The sequence below is a fragment of the Oreochromis niloticus genome, linkage group LG13 (assembly GCF_001858045.2).
Source record: "Oreochromis niloticus isolate F11D_XX linkage group LG13, O_niloticus_UMD_NMBU, whole genome shotgun sequence".
NCBI lineage: Eukaryota > Metazoa > Chordata > Actinopteri > Cichliformes > Cichlidae > Oreochromis > Oreochromis niloticus.
The window spans coordinates 30,901,131-30,926,098 of NC_031978.2; the positions used below are offsets into that span (position 1 = coordinate 30,901,131).

At 40.4% G+C, this 24,968-nt stretch overlaps 2 protein-coding genes across 9 annotated transcripts in view; one reads left to right on the plus strand and one right to left on the minus strand.

Moving 5' to 3' along the window:
• Positions 1-4,733, plus strand: part of vps8 (VPS8 subunit of CORVET complex) — an 85,916-nt gene extending 81,183 nt beyond the window's left edge. For all 6 annotated transcript variants that reach the window (XM_005461432.4, XM_005461434.4, XM_005461433.4 and 3 more), the window contains 3 exons: positions 767-820; positions 1,170-1,250; positions 3,350-4,733. In XM_005461432.4, coding sequence (XP_005461489.1) covers positions 767-820; positions 1,170-1,250; positions 3,350-3,469 — 255 coding nt within the window. In that variant the 3' untranslated portion in view covers positions 3,470-4,733. The remainder of the gene's footprint in view (positions 1-766; positions 821-1,169; positions 1,251-3,349) is intronic.
• A 290-nt stretch (positions 4,734-5,023) lies between these two features.
• Positions 5,024-24,968, minus strand: part of si:ch211-250c4.3 (uncharacterized) — a 40,357-nt gene continuing 20,412 nt past the window's right edge. The window contains exons 3-8 of one of the 3 annotated variants that reach the window (XM_013265022.3): positions 15,312-15,473; positions 12,076-12,295; positions 9,241-9,362; positions 8,487-8,608; positions 6,310-6,414; positions 5,024-5,370 (exon numbers count right to left, since the gene is read on the minus strand). In XM_013265022.3, coding sequence (XP_013120476.1) covers positions 6,318-6,414; positions 8,487-8,608; positions 9,241-9,362; positions 12,076-12,295; positions 15,312-15,473 — 723 coding nt within the window. In that variant the 3' untranslated portion in view covers positions 5,024-5,370; positions 6,310-6,317. Of the gene's footprint in view, positions 6,415-8,486; positions 8,609-9,240; positions 9,363-12,075; positions 12,296-15,311; positions 15,474-24,968 lie in introns of all 3 variants that reach the window. The other 2 variants (XM_005461435.4, XM_025897794.1) reach the window with 2 other exon arrangements.

The window sequence follows — 24,968 nt, forward strand, 5'->3', positions numbered from 1 at the left end:
CAGAAAATATCACCATCAACCTTTGATGGGAAACTGGTCTCGAAGCACACTGAAAGAGGGCTGTGCAGGAAGTGGGCTTTTATTGTGGTGGAAGCAAGACAGCGAAGCTAAGATAAATTCATGACCATGTTTTCCACGTCTTCTTTTACTGTTGGTTCGGTGAGTTTTGGTCGTAGAGTGACGAAACCTGCAGTTTTAGAATCTGTGAGATGTTGTAACACGCATGTCCGTGTGCATGCTGTCGGGTGAACGGGGGGATCCACGCTTTGTGTGGAATCTGTTTACCTGATCTTTAATGGCTGTTGGCGTTTCTGTGGATACCACACATGTCTGTATTTAACCTCCTAAAACCCAAACTCTTTCATGGCATGCATTTTTAATTTCTCTTTGCTATTTGGGCTGATTGGGACCTGATGAATGTAAAAACAAAGAATTACCTGATTTTTTTTCTTTTTCTTTTTCTTTTTTTTTTTACCTGATTTTTGTTTCTGAGAAAAATGAGATCCACATATGAGGACATTCGCTTTAAGTTTCAATAGAACAGTGGCAGTATAACATGCTCGTAAGTGGATATCAGGCCCTAGGAGGTTAAATGACACATTTGGCGGTGCATCCCATTAAAGCAGATGCAGTCTGATGTTGCATTTCATGACATTGGACGGAGCTGGGCAGACTTCCAAACTTTGCTGTTTTAATGTCGTCATAATACTTGTTGTACTGAAACTAACATGGCTGAAACAACGCTGTCCTTCTCTCTGTGCCACAGACTCACGTGACATCAGCACGCCAAGACACAGGAGCGTCGGCTCTGAGGAAGAAGGTAGGTTTGTAATCGATCCCAGGACGCTGAGCCGTGGCCCACTGTCTGCTGCTGAATGAATTGTTTCTGCTCAAACGTTTTCGGAGCAATAATTTTGAAATCATGGAGTGATCACTGTACACAATTTATTCTATACAAATCTCATTTTGTAGTTTAATGTCAACATTAATATCAACAGTATTCTCTAGTTAACATGAGTCTCTTCAGAACGAATGTGAGACTAATCAAACTAATAATTATGTTGCAGTTCTGGTTTCTTTCTAAATTACTGTCATTTTTGCACTTTTTACAGAATATGTAACAAATTACATCTTAATAGACTGTTTGTGGTTTATGTGCTGTGACCCAGGTGTTCGCTGAGGCAACACTGGACCTTCAGCAGGAACAGTCCTGGGATGAAATCCGCTGCTTATACCGAGGACCATCCAGGGTATTAAAGCAGTTCTTTACACACTTTCATTTATACATGACAGATTCCACTGATGCTGAAATTAATATCAGGTAGTGCTTGTTATGTTATTTGTTATTATTGTTACAGTTTAAAAAAAAAGATCATTACACAACAGCAGACACAGAAGCATTAGTGTGTAAAAACAAAAAAAACAAATACATACGAGACATGACAAACAAAACCAGGCGATCCTACAGGTGAGTTTGTAAGCTTGTGCATGTGTACTGCTCTGAAATGTCAAACAATCAAGATGTGACTGAAGTGCAGGCTTGTTTGACAAAAGTGTTGCATTAGCTGTTTAGACATTATAGCTGCTTTTACACAAAGCTACATTTTGGTAACTGGACGGACTGATAAACAGTTTGATGGCCAGTTGAGCCACGAAACTGGTAAATAAAACAGATAAAAGATGCTGAAGCAGTCTTTGCTTATTGTATCCAATTATTTCAGTGCACGTAGCCTTGGTAGGGTGTGTCAATCTGTGGGACCAGCACCCCAAAACAGGAAGTCTAGATTGGCTCCCTGTTTATCTAATCCTAATGCATGTTTCTGTGGCTCAGCAGGCAGTGCAGATGAGGCCACTGGCTTCTGAATGTCTGCCCTCCCTCCTCCACTGGGAGGAACCGAGTTGCCTTGCAGGCCGAGTATTCATCAGTCCCCCTCTAGATCAGTGCCAAGCCGCTAAATTGAACTCAGTCAATTTAGGTGGTAAACAAAGCCTAGTGTTAGAGGGCTGGAGTAAGTTGTAAGAGCTATTTAAACTCTATTAATACTGTTACTGTTTCACAAAGGGTTAAAAAAGGAATGTCCATAATTTAGGCTATTTTGAATGTGTGATATTTTATTAAAGCACAATCCAAAAATAATAAAATCAGAATCAAATCACTTGAATTATACTTATCTAACCTGCTGTGATCTAATGTTGACTAGTGTTCCTGATAATAGTCCAACAGGAAAACAGAATCCCTTGGAAATTCAGCTAATGGGACTGACTTACTGCTGACGCTACAATCCAATCTCTCACTGTGGTTGTACTGGGACTGAGGGCTCCCAATGCCCAGTCACTCCCAAAGCCATGCAACTTGTGGTTTAACGTCTTGCATAAGATTATTTGCATGCAGACTATGCAGCCAGTGATCAAACCACCAACTTTGTGATTAGTAGATGATGACCCGCTCAACCTCCTGAGCTGCAGTCAGCCAGGCTGCAGACCAGCGAGGTCGCCGTGCTATCCACCACCAACAATGCCCACGTGAGCATCAGGTCTGGACCGCGTGGATCTTACTTTGACACGTACCACCTACCTAAGCATTATTGCAGGCCATGTACACGCTGTCATGGAAACAGTATTCCCTGATGGCTGTGGTCTCTTTCAGCGAGCTAATGCAGCCTGCCAGAGAGCAAAAATGGTTCAGCAGTGGTTTGAGGGAAACATTGAGTGTTAAGTGTTAACTTGTGTCACTGCAGTCGAGCTGCTGTGCAAAGTCTAATCGAGGCCCCACCCAGCAGCTTACAGGACTTAAAGGATCTGTTGCTACAGATACTCCAGCACACTTTCAGGGGTCTAGTGGAGTCCATGCTGTGATGAGGTGGGGCTGTTTTGCAACAAAAGGGGGACCAGAACCATGTTAGGCAGATGGCCCGATTGGTGTAAATAAACTCTTTAAGATCGAAACCCTTTAATCCAACCATCGTAATGGTGTTTCTGCCCTTCAGTGTTGCAATGTTGAACCTTTGGAGCCTCTTGTGCTCAGCTGCACCCCAGTGATACCAGTGAAAGTGGAATAGTTGGATATTAAAGTGGAAAATGGCACTGGGCTGCACTATAGTGTGTGTAAAACACACCGTCAACAGTGGCATTAAGAAAACCATGGATGTGAAATGGTTTACTGTGCATAATTCAATAATGGATAAATCCATCAATTATCCATTATTTATCTATAATTCCACAAGTTTTACCTTTCTTTTTCTTAGTGACTGCAATACGTATTAATCAAGAAATTTAGCAGGAAGTTGGTTCATTCATTTCACTGTTTGATCTTTTTTTCTTCTGTTTCTATATTTTCTCTCTTTCCTAGTTGTCCATCCTTTCAGAAGTCTCCCACTGCCACGAGAAAACAGGATCTCTGTTCTCTGTCCAACCAGGAACAGAGAGTTTCCAACTGAAACTCTCCCCTCCGCCTCTCTTTGAAGAATAACATCACGACTGCTTGAGGAAAACGGTTTCCTTTCATTCTTTTCAACACCAAAGTCCTTTGGGATTGGTTGATGTCAGATCTCGCTTTAGTCCCAGTTCTATATTAGTTCTTCAGTTTTTTTTGTTTGTTTTTTTACTGTGTACAACTTTACCCAAAATGTTGGTTGAAAAAATGATGCAGAAGTCTTCAGTTGGAACAGCTCTGTGCCTCACAGGAAGTCTGGCCCATTTTGAAAGAGAAGTTGATGTTTGGTCTAAGTGCAGGTTTGATGCAGCACTTAGACCCTGAGATGGGACTTCCAGGGAGTGATCTTTAAAAACAACATTGGATCACATCTTGTAAATCATTGTGATAATTCTCAGTGTAGCTCTGCTTTCCTCCACTGATGCTGCAAAGCTGCCTGAACACCTCAGAACTGCTAATATTTAAACTAACATATCTATTCTTGATTGAATGACCTGTAAAGATTTTCAAAAAATATTAGAAAAAAACGATGTACTGTGTAAAGATTAAATGAAGCAACGGTGTCTTTAGCATAATACTACGTATCCATTCCCTCTGTGTGTAGCCTGAGCTTTTCTGTTGTTTTGAGAGGCAGCGTGTGATTGTTAGTCGGGGGACACCTTGGCCTTCTCTGTTTAAATGACAGAGAGACTAGAGGGGAAACAAAGAGTGAAATTAAAGCTCAAATATGACTAAAAACCACTTCAAATGTTGTTTCTGCTGTAGTAATACTCCTACTCCACATGCTTGGTTTACAGTACATTATGGCTTCATTAATAATTCAACCAGAGCAACTGACTGATTCACAGCAAATGACACTGTTTTTCAGTCTCCTCATATACATATATGTACATATACAAGACTCTCATTAGAAGGTGGATTCAAAACCATTTGGCTTTCTGTTGCATATTATATAGTAACTGTAATGATTGTGGATGGATTTTATGATCATTATTATTATTTTATAACTTTCTTGTAACAGCAAAAAGCAGAAGTAGAGGGAAGTTTGGCTCACGCAGTGTTGTTTTGGGTTATTTAGTAACAATGGAGCACATGACTGGGGGGTGTGTGGTGCTCTGTGAGGCACTGTCACTCACACACAGCTTTAGATTTAAAATGCTCCCATTTAAAAACATCATATCAAATTTGGCATCAGTGACATCACTGAACTTTGATACTAAATCATTTTTTAATGTTTCTCCTGTTTGAGAGCTGTAAGAATGGGGACTTACCCTCTGCTTAATAAACCAGCCATACTGTATATATGTCTCATGTATTGTTTGTTTAAGTTTTTTTTAGTTAAAGTTCTGCATCACACCACCTTAAAAATCAAAACGTTGCCTTCCTCTGGAGGAATCAGTTTCACCTTGAACTAACAGCGCACTGACATCTGAGCTCAAAACTCTGCAATCAGTTACATATTTCAGTTACATATATCAGGACAAAGACATTATCACACAGTTACAGAGAGCATGCAGACAGGATTTTACACCTCCCATTTCCAGAGGCTGAACATTAAGAAATAACAAAGTAAGAACAGCTGACAAGCAGTTTCATGGCCAGATGATGTTTTATTCTCTTGTTACACTGGATGTGCTGTGAAATGTTGAACCTGCATTGGTAGCTGTGCACTACAAGTCTCAATATGAGGTCACAGGAGCTGCTGTGGAAGAGGCCATACTTAGGCTGGAGAGACTGCAGATTTTAGCAGCTGTCAAATAAAAAGTCTTGAACATTCTTGAAAAAGAATGACTGAACTAGCCAGCTCAGCACAACAGTCTCACAGAAGCAGATGTCAAAGTCTACAATCAAAAGATGACTTCATGAATGTAAATACAGAAAGTTTACAACTACTTGTTACACTCAGGAGCGAGGAGGTCCGATCAGACAGGCTGTTTCTGCAAAAACAAACACAAGACGGAGGAAAGGAACAGCTCATGATTCAAAGCATAAAACATGATAGAGAACATGTAATAGCCATGTATGGGATATATGGCTGCCAATGGAAATGGGCCACAAGTCAGACAGTTAAAGTAATTTCTTGACTGAGAACACACGTGGCAGAAATCAGCCAATCACATCTTGATTCGCTGATTGGCTTCAGCACCCCATCAGTCCCACTGACACTGATTTTCAGTCCAGTTCTTGTGCACTGTGGCATACCTCATCTTTAAGAATGGCCTCCTGACAGCCAGCCTTCTACTGAGGCTGTTTCTGATGAGGCTTTGGTGAAGAGTAGATGAGGCAGATGCATCTCTCTGGTCATGTGTCAGATCTTTGCTGGATTTGATCTCATTTCTTAAGTACATCACTTTCAGATACTGTTCACGTGCTGCAGATACTTTTACACCTGCTACATCCTCTTTGTCCTCCCCTTTTCCTGATTCCATAAAACATTCATAAATAAAAGCCTTGAAAGTGAAAACTGAGTGGAGAACTATTACACAAAATCCAAGACAGTCTGGAAGCAAAATCTGAAAGAAATGGTGGTGCCTCAAGGCTTTTGCACAGCATTGCATTTAATGAGGAACAAACAAACAAATAAAAGGACATAAGTAAAAACATGTCATAATTTATGTCCCTGTATGTGGACCCTGCACATTTTGCTATGTGTGCATCTGTATAGTCCATAATAAACAGCCAGGTTTGCAGAAGTTTTCACAGTTTATCTTCTGATAATGAAATTATGTCACTATAAGGATAGCAGACCCTTTAGTACTCAAAACTATATCACTGTTCTTATTATTTTGGAGATGCTACAACCCAGTCGTCTGGCCATCATCATTTGGTCTTTGTTAAAGTCGTTCTGCTCTTTTATAAAAAGCACTCTTCACTACCTGGATCCTTACTCAAGCCACGGGAAGTCCAGTGTACTCCGGTGGCCCAAGGCAATCATAGAGTTCCTGCTTGTTCCAGATGATTGTACTGGTTCCAGATCAGGTCTGTAAAGATGAAAAGGCAGTAAGTAAACATGTTTACATACACATCTAACATACTCTTTTACTTTGTGCATGTGTCAGCAGGAGAAGGGTGTTTCTAAAAACTCTTGGATTACAGCTAGACTTTACCAGGCCTAAACCTAAATCCCAGATGAAATTCTCCCACTCCCACAGGCACACTGAGGAATGCTGATTCTCTGCTCTGTCCACCTGGGTGGGTGCCAAGCTCCAGTCAGGAAGGAGGGAGAGGCTGAAGTGCCAGCAATCCTCCACCTCCCATTAAATTCCTACCCTGGACGAGCTCTCAAATAAAGAAAAGCCAGTGTTTATCCAGAACCAGGCCCCTCTAACAGGCAAAATTAAGCCAAAAGCCCCTTTTATCTATTTCTGTCAGAATCCCAGTCTTTGCCTAAAGGTCTCTTAGGCTGTCTTTTCCAAAACACATTGCTTATGCTGGTTATTCACATATAAATAACTATAAATTTTAGGTTTTCTTGTCAGACAGGGGAAACAGGTACAGTGCCTTTTCACTGGTTCTGAACTGGTGTCGTTTTGACCCGTGAGGATGTAACATATCTTTGACAAGTCCAGTTCAAAAAGGAAAACAGGATTTATGTTGTTACATTTTTTACAGCAAAAGCAAAAACAGGAAAATGTGTGTTTCCCGTTTTACTGAATGTGAGCAGGAAATATGGTCGTGAAAGTCATCCTTCATTTTTCCAACCATCACATCCTTGAAAACAAACAAACAAACAAACAAACAAACAGGTGTATGTTTGTTTTGTAAGAATTCAGTTCAATTCAATTTTATTTATATATCATGTACTCTTCTGGGATTTCGGATGGATAATGAGCCTCTCTGCCAAACATCAGGTAATAGGGTGAGTATTTGGTGGTCATTTGCTTTTTAGTCCAAACATCACAATTCAGTTCAATTTTATTTATACAGCGCCAAATCACAGCAACAGTCACCTCAAGGTGCTTTATATTGTAAGGTCAACCCTACCATAATACACACAGAGAAAAACCCAACAATCATATGACCCCCTATGAGCAAGCACTTTGGCGACAGTGGGAAGGAAAAACTCCCTTTTAACAGGAAGAAACCTCCGGCAGAACCAGGCTCAGGGAGGGGCGGGGCCATCTGCTGTGATTGGTTGGGGTGAGAGAAGGAAGACGGGATAAAGACATGCTGTGGAAGAGAGACAGAGGTTAATAACAGATATGATTCAGTGCAGAGAGGTCTATTAACACATAGTGAGTGAGAAAGGTGACTGGAAAGGAAAAACTCAATGCATCATGGGAATCCCCGGCAGCCTACGTCTATTGCAGCATAACTAAGGGAGGATTCAGGGTCAGCTGATCCAGCCCTTTTGCTTTAGCACAAAGGAAAGTTTTAGAAATGAAACAAGACCAGGTTTCCTCCAGAAAGTTTCACAATTATCTATGAAGCCCACGTGCTTTTTGGACACCACTCAGACAGATTCAAAGAGAACGTACAGCTAAACATGTCACTCCTGGTCTGATTGGAGGGGATCAGAGAAAACTACAGTCCGACTTGTTTTGGCAAAGTTACACACCGATTCAAAATTGATTTTAGTGACCTCCGATTGGCGTAACCGGGTGTCATTACTGCCGACGTGAATTTTGTTTATGTTTGTGAAGAAGAAGATACACCTGAAACATACACAGGTACATAAATCAACAATCTTCTTGTGTTACGTGTGTGGGGAGAGAGAGAGAGTGTGAGTGGGTGTATTTGTGTGTTTTTGTCATGAAATGTTCCTGTAAATGAGGGTGGGAAGTTTTTTCAGGCTAATGATGGTCTGCTTCACTTGCATCACTTGTTAGGAGACCATCTTTAGCCTGCAAGCAATCTTTTCCCCTTTGCCTCTCTGATGGGTCCCCAGCTGTATACGGACCCCTGATTAGGTGCCCATTGGATAATCTAGGCCAGTGTGCAGAGACAAAGAGAAAATGTAACAAAGGAACAAAAGGGCCGTTTATCCAAATTCTTCTGGACCTGACTGCAGATCATACATGTACCACACTATGGTGTGCAGCATGCTCCTCACCTGTAGAGCTGTGGGCAGGACATCTTCAGTGAAGCTGAGGCTGTTCCCAGCCTGCTGTGATTCCTTAACTTAGTCTTCCTTACCATGTCTTTGACTCTGGCCCATGTGTTGTTTTCACTCAGCTGTACACAAAGACACACAAAATCATCACTGATCAATTTTCCCTTCTAGCAGTAAATGCGATGCCAGCCTGACTATTGTGCAGTGCAATTAGCAGTGTTTGGGTGAACTGCTAACAACAAGTTAATTTATACGCAGTGACCCAACAAGATCATTTCAATAGTGACCAAGCGGACCACAAATCAGTGGCTGAAACACAAGTGGGGGGAGTTTGAGAGAGTGAATATTATGGTAAAAGCACAGATTTTAGGGTCGTGTTTTTCTATGAAAACGATGCAGGAGTCCAAAGTGTTGTTTCTTATCTAGCTCTGGTCTGAGTTTAGCTCATATTGTGTCCTTTTTGTAGTTCAGCAGCACTTGTGCTCCTGTGTTTATTAACATGGTCATCGATTTTTGTTATTATGTTCTTTGCAGTCTGTTTATATTTTTGTTTCTTTACAGTTTTGCATTATCGAGTATTGTTTTGCATCCCTCCACGTGTCTTCTGTCCTAGTCTCATCTCTGTGCGTCTCCCTGTAGAAATCGTGTCTTGTCTCCAGCCACACATGAGTTTTTGGACAAATAATGCAGAACGTCGCCTCATATGTTTCATGTTTCATCCTGATTCTCTCAGGATAAACTGTGCATCACTTACTGTGTGCTGAGTGATGGAGAGCCCCTCAGTGCTGTCCCCGTGGACCTCCCCCTCAGTGTAACTCCTTTGGTTTAGGCTCTTCCTCCACGGAGGGACGAGTGTTAAAGCATCACCTGTAACTCCTGAAACAGGGAGCAAACAATAAGCACTTACAGTTCAGTTTGTGCCTGACTAATAACATTAGAACCAGTATTCCTTTGGTGCTTTCATGGGTTTTGTCAATGCTATAAGCACCTATGAAAAAATAAAACACACTACACATGTGTGCTGATCAGCCACAACATTTCAAATGCTTTTCGTGCTCGGTGTCCTGCCCAAACTGAAGGATGGACGTTATCATGGTGGTTTCTTCATGGAAAAACACACTGACTCCACTTTGATTTAAACTATTCCTTTTTTGTCAGCGCACAGGTGGACCAGACCATGCAGGCAGACACAGCAGTCACCGTGTCTCCTTGCTCTGTGCGTGTGTGTGTGTTTCCAAATCTTTGCTATATGATTAGTTGATTAGTGAATTTTTTATTCACATCTTGCTGCATATTTTTCCAGGGAGTAATGGCTGTTATAAGAAATCCTGCTGGAAATCAGTGCACGTCTGGTTTTTTTCTTCTGTTCATCCCACTCCCCTCTTCTCCTACTTTACTGTAAACACAGCTTCTTATCACAGCTTCTATTGGTCATAGCACTTTGCTAGGAACTATTCAGTCTAGTGCAATAGCTACATAAAAGTTGGTGAATCCAAATTTGAAATGATTTTATGTGGACTGTGCATGACAAGTCCACATACGTGTTCCTGTCAGGAGCAGAATTCTCCCCGAGTTTGGGTAAAGCAGAACTTTTCTTTAAAGTAGATGAAATGTGGGGGTAGTCCTGGGTCACACTGTGAAACTTGAGTATTGCTAAAACAATTTGAGAACATAGTTTAGTTCATTCAGGGTGTTTTCAGAAGCCTGAAGGTTGCAGAACAGACTGTAAGTCCTGTCTGAGGAAAATATCTTTCTAAAAATATCTCTGGAGAAGCTGAAAACTGCATCTAAACATACTTCTTTGTCTGCTTGTGCAAATAAACTGCTTTGTATGCTGCCAGTGTTTTTCACTGCTGTTGGTTGGTCATTAGTTGTAGTTGTTGGTTCATCCAACCAAAACCATAACCCTCTGACTGTTAGTAACTACGAGCACTTGATTTCTGTTGGAAGAAGTAATAGACTCTCTTTTTGTTGCTGTCTTAACCTCCGTAGACCCGAACTCTTCCACGACATGCATTTTTAATTTCTCTTTGATATTTGGGCTGATTGGGACCCAATGAATGTAAAAACAAAGAATTACCAGATTTTTTTGTACCTTATTTTTGTTTTTAAGACAAATACGAGCCACATATGAGGACATTCGTTTAAAACTTTGATAGAACAGTAGCAGTATAATGTCCTCGTAAGTGGATATCAGGCCCATGTAGAGCAAAATTGAGTATTTTGGTCTAAATAACCCAAAATGTGATGTCCACATATGTGGACGCAGGGTCCTAGGAGGTTAAAGGTGCAGTCTGCCCTGGATTCCTCCTTACCTCGAGCCTCTTTTCCTAAACTGAACTCAGGGCTCTAACACATGGAAACATACATAAACATGCTTATTTATTCCGGTTATTGTCAACAGGATAGACATGTGATCCTCTTGTTTTGGGACAGCTGACAAGAGCAGCAACAACAGCTGCTTATAAGATAACATTATCCTAATGTTAGGCTCCCTCTGATAAACAGGATGATTACATTCTCACATCACCTAAGAGTTTATTTACGAGTCCAACAAAATTATATCGACTTCACAGAAAGTTTCACTATCGCTGGCAAACAGCAGCTAAAAGGCAAAAACAGCAGATTACCAACAGAATATCCTCGATGCTACATCCAGCTCAACTTGCCTAAACATCACTGTGATTGGACACGAGCTTCACTGAATCAGCGTATATCAGGCTGCCTTCACAAAGGACCTGGCATACTCAATTTTTAACGTCAGTTTATATAGCAACAAATCACTTCAGAAAAAACACATGATGATGAAAAAAGTTTGATAGAAAGGAAAGTTTGAATCTTGAAAGTAGAGATAGTGTCTGTCTCCTGAATCCAAACTGGAAGCTGGTTCCACAGAAGAGGGGCCTGAAAACTGAAGGCTCTGCCTCCCATTCTACTTTTAAATACTCTAGGAACAACAAGTAGGCCTGCAGTGTGAGAGCGACGTGCTCTAATAGGGTGATATGGTACCTGATGAATAGCAGCCAGACTTGCCTCAGATTAAAAACATAAAATACTGCAAAATCTTTAATTGACACATCTATTTTTTTATTCCTGATTTATTAGTGTGTTTCTATTATTTGAATATTTAAAAGTCTAGTGTTGAAAAATATTTCACACAAACACGAGTAGAAAAACACTGGCCGGCCACAGTCTGCAGTCTAAGTTTAGTGGTGAGATTTTAAACACTGCACTGTGAAAGATTTGCCAGCATGCTGTGCTGTCAGCATGTTATGGACATTTACAACGAAATGTGCAAAATTTGATGAAGTTCAGTACTTGATAGTGATGTGCACCTTGGAATTAACGATGTAACTCCAGCACTGTATACCACACAATGTTTGTTTATGCCTGTTTCATGTAATATCATATTTTGTATTTTATGGATTTTATGCAGAAGTTTACATCAGTGCGGTTTTCTGTATGTTATTTATAGACATAACAGCAATCACTGTTACTACACAAGATGTTGTTGAATACATGTCAGGTAGTCCTCTCATCAGTCACTATTTATTCACCACAAGAAGGTACTGGGATTGAATCTACCAGCCTTGTAGAGATTGCAGGTGCTTTTGTGTGTCCTCTCCAGGTGCTCTGGTAGTGTTACCTCCACTGGTCGACATGAGTGGGTGCTGTGTGACCTCTGGAATGGCTGACAGGTCTGAGAGAGTTCCACTGGGTGATGAAAACTCATCTCTGGATTGTGTTTTCTGAAAATCCTGGAAGGCTAAACTGGCTGCACCACAGCTGCAGTAGTCTTTGAAGAAGTCCTAGAAAAAAGCAGAGAAGAAGAAAATGTGTCATGAAATTTTCATTTAAAAATAAAATTAATAATAAGTATCAGCTGTAAAACTGATGTTAAACTTGGATTATTTTCTAAGGATTTTGTCTTTGTTGGACAGACATTGAAGAGGGGAGAGAGAGAGAGAGGGGGAAGATGCACAGCAAAGGCCAAAGGTCAGGCTTGAATATGGCTGCCTGCTATGATCACTCACCAAACTGAACCTGTTTGATTAGTTGCCTCACAGACCCTCAGCTTTTTCACCTTCACATCTCCAGACACTCCATTAATTCTGGGATACCAATGGCTGGAGAAACACAACCCTCACATTGATTGGGCCGGTAATAGAGTTGAGAGTTCGAGTCTGTTCTGCCTTGCTGCTTTCAGTTAGACTATTGTTGCTAAGTTAAGTTTTAGTTTAAAAAGCCAGACACTCTGAGAGGTGATATCACTTGATATTAACTCGTAAGCTGGAAAGGAAATGCCATCTCACTAATGTAACCATTTAGTCTGGAAAACCAGTTTGCTGCTCTATAAAAATGCCCTCTGTAAAGCTAGAACATCTTACTATTCATCACTGAATGTAGAAAATAAGAACAATCCTAGGTTTCTCTTCAGCACTGTAGCCAGGCCTCTGTTGGCTGTAGCTCAGATGGTGGAACATGTCACCTACTAATTGCAAGGTTGGAAGTTCAATCCCTGTCTGCTCCAGTCGGCATGCTTCTTGGGCAAGATAGTAACCCCGAGTTGCTCTCTGAGCATCCATCGGAGTGTGAATGTGAGCTTGGTCTTACAGAGAAAGAAGAAAGTGCTTATGTGAATGAGGCAACTTTCATAAAGTGCTTTAAAAACCAGTTCATTTACCATTAATGACTTCATGAATTTCTCCACAAACACAATTTTAACCTTTAGAGGAAACATTATAGAGAGTAATTAATCATAACCATCTCACAAACATACTTTTCAGTACTATTGATATTTATTTTCACTTTTTCTCCAATTGATCTTTCTGAGTTAACTTCAATAATTACTTCCTCCAAACCATCAACGTGTCTTTTAGACCCCATTCCTACAAAACTGCTCAAAGAAGTCCTGCCATTAATTAATTCTTCAATCTTAAATATGATCAACCTATCTCTAATAATCGGCTATGTACCACAGGCCTTCAAGCTGGCTGTAGTTAAAACCATTAATTAAATAGCCATTGCTTGACTTGGTACTGTACTGTTTGAATCATACAGTATCTAACCAGACTCCAGAAAGAGAGAGCAGATTTCTCCTGTTTTGGCTTCCCTTCATTGGCTTCCTGTTAAATCCAGAATTCAAAATCCTGCTCCTCACATACAAGGTCTTAAATAATCAGGCCCCATCTTATCTTAATGACCTTGTAGTACCATATCACCCTATTAGAGCACTTCACTCACACTTACTTGTTTGTGAATTCTCCCTTAGTTACACTACAATAGTCTTTGCTGCTGTACTGAGTGTTTCTTCTTCAGTCGCCTTTTTTCACTCATTATGTGTTTATACATCACTCTGCATTTAATTATTAGTTATTATTAATCTCTGGCTGTTTTCCACAGCGTGTCTTTTGTCATGTCTTCCTCCCGTCACCACCAGCCTGTAGCAGCAGATGGCCCCGCCCCTCATTGAGCCGGGTTCTGCTGGAGGTTTCTTCCTGTTAAAAGGGAGTTTTTCTGTCCCTCAGTCGCCAAGTTCAGTGTTCATAGGGAGTCGTTTGATTGTTGTTGTTGCTGTATTATTGGAGAGTCTTTACATTACAATAAAAAATGTTTCGAGGTGACTGTTGTTGTAGTTGGTAACTATAAAAGTCAACTGAATAAAACTGTTTGTCTTAATGTGATAATGAGAGCGAGTCAGCCTCTGTTCTGCGTCCTTTGAATCCTCTTCTCTCATTCGACCTTTCAGCTTCTCATTTGTTAATGGTGTCAATGTTCATGTCATTTTTTGAAAACATTAACTTGCTCCGGTGCGCTACATCCTACATAGTGTTACTGTAGATGGTAACTGCTTTTTGTTGGTGCTCTTCCTGCCACCCCTGCTGTAAACAGGGCTGTCACACATGCACAGAGCTGTCAGTGACGGTCCATTCAGAGACCACAGACGATATTCCAGTCAGGATTACTCTGCGTCTTTAGTGTTGTTTTTGTCTGTCTGAAGCCAGTGTACGCCCTGGACAGGTCTCCAATCTGATGCAGAGCTAACACAGAGAGACTGACAACAAGCTCCACACAGAAAGCTTGTTCACCGGCCTGATGGTGAAGTCTAACACAGGACCTTCTTGCAGTGCAGCAACAGTGCTAACCACTGTGCCACTGTGCTGCCCATATCAAATGTATTGGTTATAAAATACAGAATTGCTATCTCAGTTTAAACAGCTGTGAGTGTCGCTGGAGGTTGACCCGGTCGTTCAGCACTCTGCCTTTCTGTTTTTAGGTTCTGTGAAGTGTTGCTTTTCAGTATAATTCAGTTTTATTTCCATAGCACCAAATCACAACAGCCACCTCAAGGGATGACACTGTAAGGTAAAGACCCTACAATAATAGTACTACTCATAATATTTTAAAAAAAATGTATTTAAGCATAAAGACACAGGAGGTAGAGGTGGTTGGTTGTCTACAAAAGGTCAGTGGTTCATTCTTTTGTTCCTCCAGCCTGCATGTCCAAGTATCCTTGTGCATGATACTGAAACCTTAGTTTCCCCTGACGCCTCCGCTGGACTCTGAGATTAGGTTCAAAGTGCTTAGGCTTGGAATGTGAATGAGCCTTTTAGTAAGAAAGTGCTTTGAGTGCTCAAACTTAGTAGGAAAGCACCATATAGACCAATAAGACATGCTTTTCAATCTCCACACCCCCAGTTGTAGACAAAGAATCTGTTACGGCTTTAAGGTCGACACACAAAGCTGCAGTTAGCAGAAATAATCACGTTTAGGTTTCGAGATGGCGACTTTATTGCATGAGTTAAAATAAGAGCTTTCACACACCTCTTTGGCCTTTCTCATCCTGCATTCCTTTTGCAGACTGCAGAGCTGCCTCTGCAGCTGGAGGTTAGTCTCCTGCATCTGGCTGATCTTCTCAACGAGTTGACAGATGTGCTCCAGGTAACCCAGTCCTGATGATAGCGGGCTGGAGCTCACTTGCTGTTCCTGTACAAACAGAAAGCATAGGGGTTAAGATAGTTATGATGGGTTATGATAATTATGTCATTATTATCCTAAACAATGTTTCTATTTTTTCTCCAGGAGTGCTATAGTAATAATCATAATTACTGGCTGGGTTTATTTGTTTATTATTCTGTTGTATTAATGAAGAATGTCACCATAGGTGGTGAGCAAAGCACACTGCAGACTAAAACCCAGGCTTATCATTTAGTTTTCTAGATTTAGTTTATGCAACGAAAGTGCTTTTGTTATGATTATGATGGAAATGTTTTGGTTAACAGTGTCTCAAATCCTGACCTTTTTTATTAAACCAGAGCAGATACTGTCAAACTCAACACTGACATCATTACTTCAGTCTAATTGTTTTGTCGCCCACCTGCTGTGACTGTTAGTGTGAGCTTGCTCCTAGTTGAACTCGGCTGTAGGGGGTCGAAAAACTAGGTTGAAGTGTATGTGAGGAGAGTGACCAGAGTTTGTACCCAGTGCTGCTGGACCTGCAGGTTGCTTTTCTCACCTGGTTTTATCTGGTGATGTAGTTTTACATTTTTCTGTTCCAGTCTGACTAGTGTAACAATTTTGAGCTCCCACCAAGAGTATTACTTCACATTGAGAGATTTCAAAAACAATGGGAACAGTTTGTGTAAGAGCATAGCCATGATGCCTTTTTCAAGGCTGATAAGGATGTTTCTGATTCGGGTCCAGGTCCCAGCATCAACAACATGTCTCCTATCAAACCATTCTCTATGCCATCAGGATGATCAAGGCACCAGTGCATATGTGTTAAAAGTCGATATCACTGTCGCATTCAAAAAAAGTGGCATGTTTTGGTATCAAGTAGATTTCCAAATTCTGTTTTGCAGTTAGATTAACATTCAGGTGTAAAAGCAGTCCACTCATTTTTAAACTATTCTAATAAAGCTCTGCTGGATCCTACTGAATAGGGTTAAAGTATCCTATGTTCTGCACATTTTAGATGATTTTGATACTTTAGTAAACTCAGATGAGAAAACACTTGGTCCCCTGCTACATGGACTGGTTCTTATAGAGCACTTTTCTACTCTAGCCGAGCTCTCAAAGCACTTTACACAACTTCACTGCAAAAACTCAAAATCTTACCAAGACTATTTGTCTTATTTCTAGTCAAAATCATCTCATTACACTTAAAATAAGACAGAATCAGCTAAAGGGCAACATTTCAGTAAGCTAAAGGAACTTGTTTCAAGACAGTAAATCTTAAAACTAGACAATTTTCACTTGTTCCAAGTGAAAATAGATTTTTTTTTTAACTTTTTTTTTTACTTAATACAAGATATTTTAGCTTGAAATAAGTGAAAAATCTGCCAATGGAACAAGTGAAAATTGTCTAGTCTAGAAAATTGTCTAGAAAAACTGCCTCATAGCCACAAAATCACTCAGTGTTGTTCTCTCTGTTGCTTCAATCACTACACGCCAGTTGTTCCCTAAATCTTGTATAAATTTAGTGTCAGAAAGTGTAAATGGATCTTTCTGTGTCTGACAGTGAAGCTGCTGTCTGCCTCTTCACTAAAGGCTTCTCTTCTCCTGACGTGATGCCGTTCATAGGATACCTCACTTTGACTCTGTCTCTCACAGTTTCATTCTCACCATCTCACACCCCCTGTTGCATGAACACCAAACCCCAGGCTTCCAAGGTCCCATGCTCAGCTGCCAGCTCATCAACATTTCTGTGCATTTATTTAAAATGTGGAAAAAGTGAAGCTTCCTTGCAGCCGGAGTTTAGTTGCTGGAATACAGTTCAGACAAAATGTCTAATCTCAGGTTTCCAAGTCTGTTTTCCAACCTTTGTGCAAAACTGCTGCTTTAATGTATAGGAAAGGTCACACCCTCAGTTCCTGACAGTAGGCAGACAATAACCCTGTTTGTTCTTCATAAGATGCTAGCATCTCTTTGCAGAGGCATACTCAGCAAATTGTTGGTTTATGTGGTAATATCCATATTTTAATAAGAGGAAACTTTGAGCAAATATTTATCCAACCACAAACATTCCTGTAAGTGTACCAACAAAAGCAGGATGTGAGCTCAGGGCCAGTGTTTCCCATGCAGCTGACACTGAAACGCTGGTCCACAGTTGCTGTGATGGAAACAATGGCCAAACAGGTTAAAGGACTGACATCAGTCATTTCCTCTGATGGACAAATGTTTTACAGATCACCATGAAACTATTTCCACATGGGGCTGTATTGAGAATTTTGCACAACTGCAGCAAATACATTAATAATGTCTTAATACTTAGGTTAAAATCAATATCTACATTAACGTCAAAAATTACTGTGCACAGTTTCCTGGTTGCAAATCATGTTTTTGCCTCCTAATATTCCTGTTTAGAGAACAGATGGATGGATGGTGTCGTGGTCCTGGATCTTTGATCGAGTATTTTCAGTTTTGTTCAGGTCTTTTTAAGTTAATTCATGTTTTAGTTCCTGTGTCTGTTATTTTGTAGCACCTCTGAGTTTGTTATTTATAGTTCGTGATGTTTTTGTTTTGTTTTATTATGCTTTTTCTTCAGTGTCCTCGCCTCTGTTTACCTTCAGTCTCACCTGTCGTATCTGGTGTCCTGTGTCTGTCTCATCTCTCTGTGTTCTGACTCCATGGGGTTCTCTGTTTTGTCAAGTTTACATTTTATTTTGATCGTCTCCCGTCTCTTGTGTATAATGTTCAGTTTTGCTTCTCCTGTCTCGTCAGTTTGATTCTGTTTAGCTGTGTTCTCAGGTGTGTCCATTCTCCTCCTGTGTATATACTGTCTGCACCTGTCTCTGTTCTGTGTTGCACCCTCCTGCGTGGTGTGTGGGTTTCTGGCCATCTGTTTACCCCTCAGTCTGTTCAGCAGTTACAATAAAATAGAATAGAATAGAATAGAATAGCCCTTTATTGTCATTGTACATGTGCAATGAAATTGTGGGTGGTCCACACCAACTATGCTGGAATAAAATATAAATAGGAGACAGCAGAAGTAAATAGCAAACAAGAGAAACATATACAAAAACACACACATTAAAGAAAACAAGCTGCAAAGTGCTTGGAAAGAGTGCAAAGTAGTTCAAAGAAAAGACGTGACCTGAGTGATGGGGGTTACTCAGACCATGGCTCTGATTGGTGGGTGGGTGGTCAGGGCCGGGGGGACAGTGTTTGCTTACACTCTGAATGGCCCAGGGAAAGAATCCGTTTGTGAGTCTGGCTTACTTGAGGTGCCGATCAGAGGGCAGCCGGTTTAAACAGATGAGCGAGGTGCAAGGGGTCACCTGTAACGGCCCTGTTTTTTCAGAATCAGAATACTTTATTAATCCCCAGAGAAATTATGCATTTGTGGCTCGGCTGTTTTTCTGGTTTGTTAGCCAGTTTGTTTCAATCTCTCCCAGTTACTAACAACTTCATTAAGTGGTAGTATGTCAGATGTTGCGTTGTGGCCAGCACATTTTAGTTGTAGCTCACCTTTATTATAGCATAGCAAACAGAAAGGTAAGTAGCAGCCAGGTAATGCTAATGTACTGGGATTTATATCGCACTTTGCTAGTCTTGCTGAACATTTGAAATGCTTTAGACTACAAATTGCATTATAACTAAACATCTATATTTTAATGTACACACTTGAAATACTTTATTTTCTTAACATTGATGGCAAATTTTCAATTAGCAGTTCACCTGTCATTTATATGTTTGGACTGTGGGTGAAAACTGAATTACTCAGAAGAAACCGGCACAGGCACAAGGAAAACATGCAAACTCCACACAGACGTGCCTCAGATTTGAATCATGAAACATTTTGCTGTGAAGCAACACGTTTATCCACTGCACCAGCAAAAACCACCCAAATCAAACATACATGTGAGGCCACCTCACAACAGAAGTCTTGGTAGGTTACTTTGTGTTATTGCAATTCCACAATCTTCCCAGAACGTCCCGACACATCCGCCCCAAGATCAGACCATGATGTGCTCAAAAAAACACCTGAAGAGCAACGCCTCAAACTCTATAGGCCTCAGTTCACATGTTGAAGTCTATGGTAAACAGACTGGTTCTCATATAGCACGTTTCAACTTGATCTGAGCAGTTAAAGCGCATTACACACCATGTCTTACTTTCTTCAATGTAAGTGCATCTATCTGATAGTCAAACTCCAGTGGACACATCAGAGAGCAACTTGGGGTTAACAACCTTGCCCAAGGATATTTAACATGCAGACTGGAATTGAACCACCAACCTTCCAATTAGCAGGTGCTCTGCTCTACCACCTGAGCTACAGCCACCGAGTAGAGTAAGACAAAGACTGAACAAGTATGGTTTGTTTGGAAGGCTTGTTAGGCGAAAATCCCCTCTCTTAAAAAAACTTGACAGTACTTTACAAACCAGCATCTGAGCAAATCAAATGGCTTCTGAAACAATATCCTTTAGACAGATAGGACCAAAGAGAAGACAGTTGGCCCTAATACACACTGGGTGAAAACAAATAGCATATCAGCACAAACACCTCATTCATCTTGCATCCTATTCGATCACAGCAGCAAATCTTTGACATAATGACTGAAAAATAAAAGAACTGAAGGGTTTCGATGGCCAGTCAAAGTCCAGACCTCAGCCTGACTCAAATGATTAAGAGAGTTGTTCATAAATGAATTTCTGCAAACCTCAATGAACCAAAGCAACACTGTAAAGAAGAACGAGCCACAAAAGGTGTGAAAGATCGATAAAATCATACAGGAAAGCATCACCTCAAGTTATTACTGATAACGGAGGTTCTTCATGCTGTATGGGACTAAAGTCTAAACATGACTATGGAACGATGATTAAAACACAATGAATATCAGAGATATTACTACAACTTAAAGGAGAACATTAATTCCAGCAGTTTGAATATTTGACTGAGCTAATTAAGATAAGGGAGGGTATTCAGTCCAGGAGATAGCTCTCACTTCCTCAGGGGAAGTCAGTAATTGGGGTTGGGGGTTGTTCTTGATGGGACAGTAAACATTATCAGGGCTGGCACTGATCTTATCCAACTCAGACCGCTGAGCAATCCACAGCTGGGAAGACTTAGTGGGATTTCCCCCTTTTGAAAACAAACACACACAGTGATGCACTTCCTCTGTTTCAGATTCCACTGATCTTGTGAGTCTCACGTGGAAATGACCAAAAGTATGACCAATGACCAAGGATGTGAATAAACTACATGTCTGATAAAAGAACTAATGCAAGTTTGGAAAACTAAATAAAATGAACATTGGCAGCTCAGATCAGGAAGGCCACAATCAAAGAAGAAGACTTTTAGAAAGAAGCATGAACGTCTGAGCTGACAGTTTTATAGTTTTATATAGCAGATCTGTTGTATAATACAGTCATTTTATTACTGTCAGGATCGTGTAAAAGGGAGGTCTGAAAGTAGAAACATTGGAACTTGTCACTATGATACGGAGTGAAGCACAGGACTGGAATTCATGTCTAGAGGTTGAAAAAGTCCCTCATCTACCTGATTTCTCACCTGTAGACTATATCATATTTTTATATGCTATAACATGTTATTAAAGCTCTACCCTGTGCAAAGGGGATTTTGGCATCATTCAGTGCTAAATGCTAGGACCAGTTCTGTTTATATGATACATGCTTCCTTTTGCCAGTATCTTTCAAATGTGTAACACACGTTTTCACTTCAATGCAGATGACACCAAACTATATTTATCCATGAAGCCAGATAACACATGCCAAGTACTTAAATTAAATGCAGGATTATCTGAAACACATAAACATCTGGATGACCTCTAATTTTCGGCTTCTAAATTCAGCTAAAACTGAGGTTATTGTTTTCAGCCCTGAAAGTCTTAGAAATAAAGTACAGTATCTAACCAGACTCTTACTCTGGATAGCAGAAAAACTAGTTCATGCATTTATTACTTCCAGGCTGGACTACTGTAATTCATTATATCAGGATGTCCTGAAAACTCCCTGAAAAGCCTTCAGTTAATCCAAAATGCTGCAGCAAGAGTCCTGACAGGGACTAGAAAGAGAGAGCAGATTTCTCCTGTATTGGCTTCCCTTCATTGGCTTCCTGTTTATTTGTATTTAAAAGTAGAATGGGAGGCAGAGCCTTCAGCTTTCAGGCCCCTCTTCTGTGGAACCAGCTTCCAGTTTGGATTCGGGAGACAGACACTATCTCTACTTTCAAGATTAGGCTTCAAACTTTCCTTTTTGCTAAAGCATATAGTTAGGGCTGGACCAGGTGACCCTGAATCCTCCCTTAGTTATGCTGCAATAGACGTAGGCTGCCGGGGATTCCCATGATGCATTGGGTGTTTCTTCTTCAGTGATGATTTTCTTTTTTTCTTTTTATGAATTTATTAAGAAAATAACATCAAACATTTCCATGGAAATTGAAATCTGCTCTGGTCCTGATTTGTAAGGTTTCCATTATCTGTGCTCCACCCGGAATACTTTCTCAAACATGACACTACTAGAAAGGAATGAGACACCAGATGTGTATGCTGAGCATCGTGATAGAGAGGAAGGTACTACAACATCACGTACTCTGCTTTGCCTGCCAACACCAGAACAGACAGTGCTCTTGCCTCACCTCTCTGCAGTATATCTTTCAAAGCTCTTGAAGAGGAACTGCAGACTGAAGCGTGTTTTTTTTATTATGTGTCACTTTTAGACTTATTCTGTTGATGAATCCATACACAGTTATGTCACTCTGAAGAGATTTCATTATTGTTACACTCCTATAACAAACACTACAGCCATTTCAGCTTTGGAATATTGTTCATATTTAAAGGCTCCACTACTGTTACCCAGTATCCACTATTCTACCACCAATTGCATTTCACACTAATGCTGGTGAGCTATGCATTGGATATGAATACAACATGTCAGATATGCAGCTAAAGATAAGACCTACAATGTTACTGTTCAAAATATGACAGCAATGCACTCAGGAATGTCTCCAGTTCTGGAGTCCTGAGGCATCCATGGATTTTGTATTTAATAACACACAGAGGAACAGAGGGTGAGAGAACAGCCAACTAAGTCGACACAAAGCAAATATTTGTGAACTGACACAAGGTTTAAGGCAAGAAAAAGCCAACATCCCTGTACTGTGGACTACAGGGTCCCTATTTAGAAGGGGAAGTATTTACATTATTAGCTGTGGTGACAAGTGAAGATGTAATACTGCCTGTCAGCAATGTACTCCTGAAGTCATGCTGGGCCCCACAATCCAGTGCCAAATGCCATTACCTCACAGGGGCCTCCAGAAAACCATCAAAGAGCCTTTATTTAGCTAAATATGTGAGTAATTTGAGATATTTGACACCGATTTGATATGTCCACATAGACTGCCAAGCTCTGGGGCTGGAAAGCATGGAGGGTCAATGACAGAGGAGCTTGTGGTCAACGACAGTATCACCAGAAAAATCTTCAGTTCTCCAGCACAGATGAACAAGTGTTGCATGACATGCAGTTTCATAAAAAAGGCTCACTGCACTCTGTCTGTGAGCTCGTAGGCTCTCGTGTTTAAGTTTGATTCATGTGGCAGAAATAATAAAGCTGTGACCCAGAAATGCGTTTGAACTTTGAGCTGAAAGGATGCAGCAGAACAGCTGCAGTTTACTCAGGAAAGACTTAGAGGTGCTTTGGCTGTAAACACAGGGATCCAAAATGTGTACAAATTTGAAATTGTTGTTACATAACCTCCTGAAAATTACTCAGTTTTTCTTTATTTTGTTGATCTGGTTGTATTTTAAATATTTCATAGATTTATTCTATTTTATATACTGACAGTTTTAAAAAAAATAAAATACTATGTAGTACTAGTTGACAAAGGAGGTCATCTTACAATGCTTTATTATTATAAGGTACACTTTACAAAAACTAGAGAAAGAATCCCAATAATGACACGATGAGCAGCAGTAGGAGGAAGAATTTCCTATAACTGTAGAGACCACAGGTAGACTCAGGCTCAGAGACCATCCATCTTTCCCACGCTGGAAAAGAGAAGATGGAAAACAGAAAGAGAGACACTACGACAACAAAGAGCAAATAAAAATAAATGACAAGATTGCATAGATAAAGGCTGATGACATGCAGTAGTGGCATACAGGTTTGCTAGCTGCAAACTCTATTGCAAAGGAAAGTTTGGAATATAATCTTGAAAAAATGACCCCAAAATCCAAATCAGCTGGATTGTGACAGATTAGCTGTTGTCACTGTTAAGTATGGAGCCAATATGTCACATCTGCCACAAGATGAGGAATGTTAATTCATTATAAAGAATTATTTTTCTTTTTAGGGAATATACATATGGATCCAAACACATTTAACAATTTAGTATTCTTTTTATTATTTCTAAAACATCAGCAAGTATTCATTTGAAAAACTCTCTCAGATAGCTGCTGGTAATAAAAGGCAGCCCCAGGCTTGAGTCTGATGTTTCCAGGAATATCATAACGCTGATTATGACTTTGCAGCTTCCACAGCTGTCAGATGCTTTCTCCGTGAGTCAGCTGTGCCCTCTCATTTTGAAAGTGGACAAGATAATAACAGTTGGCTTAACATGAATGAGACATGATTCTGCAGATCCTTCTGAGTGAGTACAGATGCTGTGTTTGTTAATACTCTGCCACAAAACAGAAAATACAAGTTGAAATACAAATTGTTTTGGTTTGGTCAAAGTTTGGTTAATAGATAAAAAACCAAACCCCCCAAAGGACTGCCGTATGATAATGAAACATATAAGTACACTATAGAAAATATCAGTTACAATGATGTGATTACCTGGTAAACACAGAGCCTGGGACAATTTAAAATTTGACATAATGACAGAGGACATAAAATATATTTGTAGCTCACCAACAAGGGATTTTCCAAAAACACTAAAAAAGTCACACATTTTTAAACACTAGTGGGAGTTGTCCCGTAAGAGTTTTGTTGACCAACTATTGATCATGTACCTCACCACATATGCAAAGGTGTGAACAAAAGGCATGGGTCATTATCAGCAGAGGCTTCGGGTGAAACCGTTGTTGAGATCACTTGATGTAAGATGTGAGAGAGTGAGGTGTCTGGGAAGGGACCTCAAAATTATAGGTGGCAGACAGTTGGAGACGTAAGCCACCCCCTCTGTTTAAAGATGGTGGTTCACAGTGGACATAGATGGCTTCACTCCACTTTCAAACCATCTGTCTTCTCTGTCCAAAATGTGAACATTGGCATCCTCGAAAAAGTGTGGCGGTGACTCTTCTGTGTTGTGCCATGCATTTATGGAGTGGCTGTTTGGCTTCTCCGACGCAGAGCTTTTGTCTGAGAGTGTGGCTGGGTCTGAAGTGCACTGGGTTTATCCTGAGTTTCTCTGATGAACCTGCTACATAAGGGATGACCGTGTTGTTCCATTTGTCCTTCTGTTTCTTCCTAGTTGGCATCTGACCTGCTCTCCTGTGCAGCTTTACTGATTTGATGAAG